Source organism: Triticum aestivum, chromosome 3B, assembly GCF_018294505.1.
Source record: "Triticum aestivum cultivar Chinese Spring chromosome 3B, IWGSC CS RefSeq v2.1, whole genome shotgun sequence".
NCBI lineage: Eukaryota > Viridiplantae > Streptophyta > Magnoliopsida > Poales > Poaceae > Triticum > Triticum aestivum.
In genome coordinates this window covers 798,743,300-798,752,170 of record NC_057801.1, presented here as the reverse complement: position 1 = coordinate 798,752,170, position 8,871 = coordinate 798,743,300, and the positions used below count along the sequence as shown (strand labels likewise).

The 8,871-nt window shown below is 45.9% G+C and overlaps 1 protein-coding gene across 1 annotated transcript; it reads left to right on the top strand.

Annotated features, from left to right (window-relative positions):
• Positions 1-537: 537 nt before the first annotated feature.
• Positions 538-4,339, top strand: LOC123066661 (uncharacterized). Its single transcript, XM_044489701.1, has 3 exons — positions 538-679; positions 2,939-3,289; positions 3,444-4,339. The coding sequence occupies exons 2-3, from the start codon at positions 2,942-2,944 to the stop codon at positions 4,071-4,073; spliced, it is 978 nt and encodes a 325-aa protein (XP_044345636.1). The 5' UTR covers positions 538-679; positions 2,939-2,941; the 3' UTR covers positions 4,074-4,339.
• Positions 4,340-8,871: the final 4,532 nt, after the last annotated feature.

Sequence of the window (8,871 nt, the reverse complement as noted above, 5' to 3'; positions counted from 1 at the left end):
CGGTCGTCGTGTGGAGCGAGGCGCACCAGGAGGAGACCACCACGCGAGGTGAGCGACGTCGCACCATTGAGGAGCCCCGCTGGCGCGCTTGAGCCGGGAAAGGATCGGCGGCCGGGGTCGAGCGGCGACCGTCGAACCGAGACAAATACCAGCGGCGAGTCGGGATCCCCGACCTCGTCTACGCCGACAAGCAGATCCTCGTCCTCTTTTGCATGTAACCGCTGCCGGGTGAAGAAGCCGGAAGGGCGAGTGGGGCGCATTCTCGGGGGCTGTTTGGATGGTGACCAACACTAGCCTTACCAAAAAATTGGTCATGCCCACGATATTTGCCTAGCGTTTGGTCTGGTACCATTTTTGGCTCGCCATCGTCGACTTGGGCGCGCCCGCGTATCGTTTTCGCCAACTCGCCGGCGAAACAGCGGCGCGGAAATCAGCCGCCAAAATATTGGCTGCCAAATCTAGCGCGAGCCAGCCACCGTGATATAAAAGGCACGATTGATTTTTTTCCCACCTGTTCGCCACTTTCCCCATCTCTCTTCTTATCTCCACGCACAGAAGCGCTCTCGATCCAATCACCGGGCGGCCGCATTCTGCGTCGGTGCGAGCTTCTCCGGCGGCCGGCGACCGGCCACGCTGCTCCACCTCTCGCCCTCCTCTCCCAGTCAAGCTACGCTCCAAGGTCGGCCGCTGAAATCCCCATCCAACACTACTCCGATCCCCTTTTCTGTGGTCTGATTTGTGAGCTCAAATCCCCATCATCCCCTTATGGATGTATGTATTGTAGAGAGGTACTACTTGCTAGATCTGAGATATTGCTTGCTGAATCCTCCTGTTTGCTGGAAGTAAAATTGGAATGGAACTCCCGTGCATGTTGTTGGTTTGCTGCAAGTAAAAACATATGAGACTCTAATCCATATTCTTTGTTTTTTTTGTGGGTGATCCATGTTCTTTGTTTGACGCAAGTCAAATCACATGAGAATAATGATGTTAATTAGTTAATTAACCAGGTATGGTTCTGAAAGTAGTATGGTCCGTTCTTCCCTTTTTATGCCATATGTATGGTCTCTATTTTTAGAACATTAAGGTGGATTTTTTGAAGTTGGATATACATATTAACTACTGAGACATGCTTCGATTTTTTGTCCATCAAGGTGTATTTTTTTTTACAAGTTGTGCATCCTTGGTACTGGTTAGAAGCAGGTTTGCTTTCTAACATGTATCTTTTAGCAAGTAATCATTTCTAATGATGTACCAAGTTAGCTCATTCATATTTTTGTACATTTCATATTGACCCAGATGGACATGGATCAACAAAGATATTATTATTACAACATGTTGAGGCGGAGAACTCTCTGTGTTATTGTTCTACTCTTGGCCCTCTGGTATAGAAGCAGAGATGGTAGAAAATTTAGAGGTAAAGGCAGGAAGTATGGTCCATTAGTTCAGAGAGACATCTATAGAACTAATGTACTAATTAGGCTCATTGACACATCGGATGCAACATGCATGAAGCAATTAAGGATGACACGAGCTGTATTTTACAAGCTATGTAACAGGCTTAGGCAGAAGGAGTTGTTAAGTGACACATTTCATGTTTCGGTAGAGGAACAAGTTGCAATGTTCCTATACATGGTCGGTCAGCATCACACAAATTCATCTGTTCGATTTTGGTTCTGGCGATCTAGTGAAACAGTGAGCAGATATTTCAATATTGTCCTGCGTGCGATGGGGGAGTTAGCACGTGATCTAATTTATATTAGATCGACGGACACACACACAAAAATCACTAGCAGCCCGAACAGATTCTACCCGTACTTTGAGGTAATCCTTAGACCATAGATTTTTTTACTGATTATACAAGATCGGCCTAGCCCAAGCTTGACATGAACTTCCCTTTTTCATATTCGTAGGGATGCATAGGGGCACTAGATGGCACTCATGTTAAGGCTTGTGTTCCTGCTCACATGGTGGACAAATTTAGGGGCGCAAGTCATATCCCTCCCAAAATGTGCTAGCAGTTGTTGACTTCGACCTTCGGTTCACATATGTTCTAGCTGGTTGGGAGGGCTCTGCCCATGATTCTCTTGTGCTAAAAGATGCCCTCTCACGTCCAACAGGTCTGAAAATACCTGAAGGTACATATACAACTTAACATACATGTTTGTCATTGTGGCGTTCCAACTTGACCTTAGCTCACCATTAGTGCAACATGGTTGTAGGGAAAATTTTCTTGGCTGATGCCGGGTATGCTGCAAGGCCGGGGATATTGCCTCCTTGTCGTGGTGTGCGTTACCACCTAAATGAATTTGCTGGACCCCATGAACCAACTACGGAAAAAGAATTATTCAACCACCGTCATTCATCACTTAGGACCACAGTTAAACGAGCATTTGGGGCTCTTAAGAGTCGCTTCAAGATTCTTACTCAAAGGCCCTTCATACCTTTAAAATCTCAGATTAAGGGGTAGTTGCTTGTTGTGCTTTGCACAATTGGATATTAGAAAATGGTTTGCCAACCTCCCAAGGAGTAGTGGACGGGTTCGTGATGAAGAGGCTGACATACGTGAGTGGGCTGCCAAGCGTGATTTATTAGCTCAACAGATGTGGGCAGATAGAGAGAATGTAAGTGACAACAAGGCTAATGCTAACTTATTTTAGTATCTCTGTTGCATTTCCCATGTGAGGGAACAATGGAAGCTTGTAGTGTATCTTTGATGTATTTTCATGTGAGGGAACAATTGAAGGATGTAGTGTTTTGATTTTGATGAATTTATGCAACTTATTTTATCATTGTAAGATTGTCTGACTTATTTTAGTATGTAAGCTTTAAGTGTTGCTGAAGATGGGTGTTTGTATGCTGGTCCGGACTTATTTTATCATTGAAGGATGTGCATTTTTTTAATCACTTTAAATGGTTTGTGTTGGTGACCTATCTGTAGGTCATGGGGAAGCAAAAGCTCACTATAAAGACCGAGGAGGAGTCAAATCCTCGTGAGATGTACATAACCTGGACTGACGAGGCGACAAGGTTTATGCTTGATTGGTATATTGAGCTTCGTAAGGACAAACCTGCAACTTTCAAGTTCAAGAAACAGCACCACTTGCACTGTGCTGATGCTTTGAATGGCAAGTTTACTCTTGGTGTCACTCAAACCCAAGTGGACCGACACTACCGGTCATGCAAGGAGAAGTGGGGTTGGGTGCATCGCGCCATGGCCAATAGTGGCAACGGCTTTGACATGATTAATTTCACATTCACACTTTCTGAGTCAGAAAAACAAAACCTAAGTGTAAGTTTGTATTATTGTGTTCTCTTGCTTCTATCATAGTCTAATATGAAAATAGGTGGATAGGCTGCTATTGTCCATATATGTGCTTCCTATCCATTGTCCTTTATTGTGATTGCTTAATATTTTACCATCTTTTTCTTTACCTTATGTGCAGAAAACTGCAGTCAATTATCTTACTAGACCCATCAGGTTTTTTTTGCAAGAGTTATTCTCTGACCAGTCCCATGCTGACGGCTCGCTTGCAACTGACCAAACCACTGTCAATGTGGATGATGATAGTGATGACAGCGAGGAAGTGAGGGAACTTGAGGCCAATCTAATTCCAGTTGACAGCGATGAAGCTGACTCTGACACTATTAATCGTCATAGTCCTAAAGTTGACTTGGAAGGCAATTCTTTAAACAAGAAGCGCAAGCACGTGTCATCTTCACCTTCCAAGAAGCCAACTAAGGGGAAAGCAAACAAGAAGGGCAAGATATCTAATGATGATATGGCAGCCAGTATCAAGAAGCTAGCTGACTCTCTTGCATCTCCTATTGTTTCTGTGCAACCAATGCCACCTACAGATCCATATGCAAACCTTTGGAAGCGGATAAATGCCCATACCATACCAGCTAAGGATAAACTTGAGCTTGTTGCATATCTATCCAAACCAGACCAAGATATCTTCCGTAGTTACCTCAACTATGCTGATGAAACAATTCTTGGACAGTGGGTCCTTAGCTTCTTTGAGCCTCGGTTTCAAGAAGATGGTGGCAACGGTGGATCTGCAACTGCTCACTGAATGGCCACATGACTAGATAGAGATTGCGGCTTCCTTTTTTTTACCGCTAGGAGCATGGGTAACATACATCATGCATATTTTGTCTATATAGAGCAGGCCGGGTGCATCATATTTTGTTTATATGGAGCAGACTTGATGCTAGTCTGACTAGTCTGACTTACTTGGTCTGGTAAAGACTTGGTTACTATGTGAATTTTATTTAGCCTCCTTGATGATTAATCTGATGTATCGAACAATATGAGTTATCTAATGTATTAGTTGAACCATGTCATTGTCAATTTCTGAAAATGCATGCTTACAGTTTGTGTCTGTGTGCGTTTCTAAATTGAAAATTTGTATTAATGTCATGTGATATATGTGAGGTAGTGTCTGATGCTGATCACTTTTTGGCTGGCATGCATTTTGGAACCAAACCAAACACAGTCCAATGAAGGTTGCCAAATATTTGGCTTCAAACCAAACGCTGGCCAATGGTTTTGCGAAAAAGTTGGCAAGTGCTATGGGCTACAAACCAAACAGCCATAACCTGCCAATTTTTTGGTCTTGCCTTCAAGTTGGCCATGCCAATAATTTGGTAGGGCTAGATGGGGCACAATCCAAACATACCCTCGGGGCGGCGGCGGAGGAAGGAGCAGTCGGCGATGAGCCTACGCCACAGCTTGCATACCGTGGCGCAGCGAAACAGCGTGGCGACGTCGGCCACGCGCACAAGGACCTCCAGGACGACGTCGTCCGGGAGCGCGGCGGCCGTCTCGATTCCCACCATCGATGTGTACTAGTACTAGGAATCTGCCGAATTTCAGATTCAGTTCCAAATCGGCTTCTTTTCCAACTTCTACCGGGACTCGTCTTCAGTCTGATTATAGTTATCCTGTCTATCCCAAGCACGTTTTCTGATTAATATTTGACACCACTAGGCAGCCAGGCCCAATGCTATCCCCTAAAATGGACATAGTATCCGTTCACCGATATGTCTGGATGTGTCCGCCGACACGTAGACACTGATATGGGAGGTTGGGAGCGCTCCTTTCAAACGTGGCTAAGAACAAAGAGGAAAATTTATGCAAACTGGACAATTTTCATTTCAACTTGGACTAAATTCAAGAAAGTTTGATATATTTTACCAAAGAAGAACACACATGGATTTATTAACACAGCAAAAGTGTCTAGTTAAATCTTCATAGACCATGGAGATGAACATGTACAACGCCCTGTTCTTCCCCACGTTTGGTGAGGAAGAGCAAGACATGGGAGGAGGCGGAGTGGCTCCCGTGTCCCTGCTCTGACTTGCCGGAGTCCGCCGCCGGTCGGTGAGCTCACAGATCGAAGTATGGTCCGGCCTCGTGGTTGTTGTGACAAACAGCGCGGATGGCGCAAACAACGCGGAGCTGCCGACGTGGGTCGGCGTGAGCTTTGTGTGGGATCAAAGAGCACCCGCTACTGGTCGATGAAGGTCATGTCCTCTGTGACCATGCCCGCCACTACCTCCTCGTTCGTCATAGATTTGCCCGTACGCCAGTAGGTGATGCGTGATGAGGTCGAGATTGTAGTGCTGGTTCTCCTGCGCCCTCTGGAACTCCAACTCCGGGTGAGTCGACTCCACCTCCGCCATAATAGTGTGGAAGTGTGCCTGCCCCAGCTCCATTGTGAAGCTCGTTAGCGGTCTGACCTCTAGTTTCCGTGCACGACGGGTTTTCCAGCTGCCTGCAAGTCCGGCCAACTCGAGCTTTTGTTCCATACAGAGGCTCTCCCACAATGCACTTGAGCTCGTCGTCATTGCGTTATAGGTGCACAGAGTAGGAAGGGAAGCGGAGGTGGTGCGGTGTGGAAAATGTCACACGTGATAACGTTTAAGTAGTGGGTGTCACCCTGACCAAGTAGCACACTATTTCATTACGGGGCCGAAGCGGGTTTCTCGGTAGGCGCATCTGTTTAATGTCTGTAGGCCAAAGAACGGGCATGTGCTACAATGCGGTAGAAAATCGTCCCCTCACTTCGTTTGGTCATGTCGCTCTAGAATTTAACGGGCACAGAGATCGACCAGATGTGGCGTGGGTGGCGCTCTCGGCCGGCGCGCAGCTTCAATGCTGTCTCCTGTGATCGTTCGTGTTTTCTCTGGGCCTGCATAAATGTGGCACCGGGAGCGGAGGTGCGGTCGCGTGGGAGATGGTTTCGGTTGGCAGACTGTGCTGTCGGACTCGTATGTTGCAGCGGTAGTGCCGCTTCAAACCTTTCCCTTATCTGTGTCCTGTTTGCTGGAATTCAAACGCACAGACGCGCCCGCAGATAAATATGGGTCCGTGTTAGATGGCAAATTACATCCAGACACGCCGGTCCAGACATTTTGTTGTGTTATTTGAGAATCCGTGTTGGAGATGCCCCTTACTGTCTACCAGCCTGTGTACCCTCTTGGGCAGAATGAGAAGAGCTCTCAAATTGGACCAAGAGATAGTGGAATAAAGGATAATATGCAAGATGAGAGTAGTTTAAAGAGAACAAGCGAGTGGAAGAACATCAACAATTCGATTCACCACGTAGTACAGAGATTAAAGAGGTGTAGCAACAACAAATGGCCATTGAAATTAATTATAGTAGAACAACCTACTTTTTGAGCAAAATCTTTCCAAATAATTGTGCTCTTTTTGTTTGATATCGATGATGTCTTTCAGTCGCTTGTCTCTAAGAAATGCAACTTTCACTAATTATTTTATTTTATTTGAAAAAGAGAAATGTCCGGGCCTCTGCATCTGAGTGATGCATGCATCCATTTATTGATGCTAGGTTCGAAAATAAAGTCTTAGGTTCAGCAAAGGGTAACAGAAGGAGCATAAGAATAAAAATGAAAGAACAAAAAAAGGCATAACCGGCGAAAAATAGGCCTAGATGACTAAAAACCTATCCTATTAGTGGATCGCCATCCAAAACCGGTTGTAGATAATCCGTGCTACTGACTCCCATTGGTTGCACCCAATAGACAAAAACTCTCTGGAGTCCGCATGCGTGAGTAACAACCAGGTACGATTCCGAGCAGTGGCCCTGTAAATAAGTTGCAAAAGTTGACAAAATTCTGTATGATAAAGATGATATCATTTCTTCAGTTCCATATAACCCAATGTAATGCGCATATTCCTATCTGAATATGGCCCGCAATATTTGATTCCACTCCAGTTAGCCACGTCCTAAGTAACGTGTCAATACTACTTGGAGGGTAACGTTAAAGGCTATATGTCTCGTATGCCATAAAAGCTTGGCAAGAGGAGAGTCGAGAAAGAGATGTTTTGTGGTTTCATTATGGTCACAAAAGCAACATGGTGAACTACCCTTCCATCTTCTCTTCACCAAATTATCCTTGGTTACAGTTTCTTGTGAGCAAACCACATGAATATTTTGATTCTCAAGGGTATTTTAATCTTCCATATGTGAAGTGATTTCGGTATTGGCCCAAAGTTTATTAAGTCTAAGTACATGGATTTCAATGTGAAACTACCGTTCCTGATAATTTCCGGTGAGTGGCATCTGGTTGGTCAGAGAGTTGAACATCCATCAACCTATGAACCAAATGCAGCCACGAATTCCAATGTTCCCCACCAGAACCCTCCAGAACTGTATGTTTAGGGATACTGACTATAATACTGGCACCACATAAGCTTCCTTACGTTGTACAATATTATAAAGCGTAGGATATTGTAATGCTAAAGGCATCTCCCCTAACCATGTGTCTTTCCAGAATCTAGTACCATTACCATTCCCAATGTTTAACCGGACTCTCTGAAAAAAGGTTCCGTTCGACCTCATCCAACCCTTGCAGTATGACAAGGCCGACACATTGGATATTAATATGAAGAATCATGAAGGCAAAAGGTTAAACAAGAGTAAATGCACTTACTTCTCCCCGTTAGGCTCAATCAACCACCTCTGGTCGTGAGTCGCCGACACAGACGAGAGCTTTGTACCACCATGCTGGTAGGCCTACTTGCCCCCCTCAACCAGCTCGCCCTCGCTGTAGCTATCGTCAGAAAAGGTGTCCTCACCACCATCAGCATGGCCACTACTCTCCTGATTCACGTGGGACGAAGACTCTGGGACGCGAGTCTCCTGGGACGAAGACTCTGGGACCCGAGTCTCGTCGGACGTAGGCTCGGCGACCCGAGGCTCATCGGCCCGAGGCTGGTGGACCGGAGTCCGAGACGGGTCCACCTGAGACGGAGCACTATGGTGTTCCGGAGAATCAGCTGTGGGTGGCGGCAAGGAAGGCACATTAGCCTTCCTACCTCTTCTACCGCCACATCCACCTCTAGCTGCACCCCTCTTCGTCTTCCCCCGACCTCTCCCGGCCGAAGAAGATGCGCCCACCAGTGTCTGCATGTTTTATACCAGCGCTCTTTGAAGGTGCTGGGTGCAATAACATCACCCCTCCTAGCACACGCCGAGAAAGGAGGCTGGGAGCAATCTCAACCCGTGCCCACCATCTGTCAACACCTGCAATGTCAAAGAGTAAACAGAATTAGTACAACATAAACATAATAAAAAATTAAGTGTGTATCATCATCATGAACATAATAAAAAATTGAATACATAATAACATGAACTAATTAATAATATATATATGTACATAATAATAATTGAATACCCGACCTAACTCATAATTGACAAATATGTGACCCCGTCGGGCTATGGAAGGCCGAAGAGCACCTTTTCTGGGAGGTGTCGGGGGTATCGTGTCGGGGTCGTGGTGCTGTGTCGGGGTCGGGGGTGCCGTGTCATGGTCTCGGGGTGTCGGGGGTGTCTTTTCGGGGTC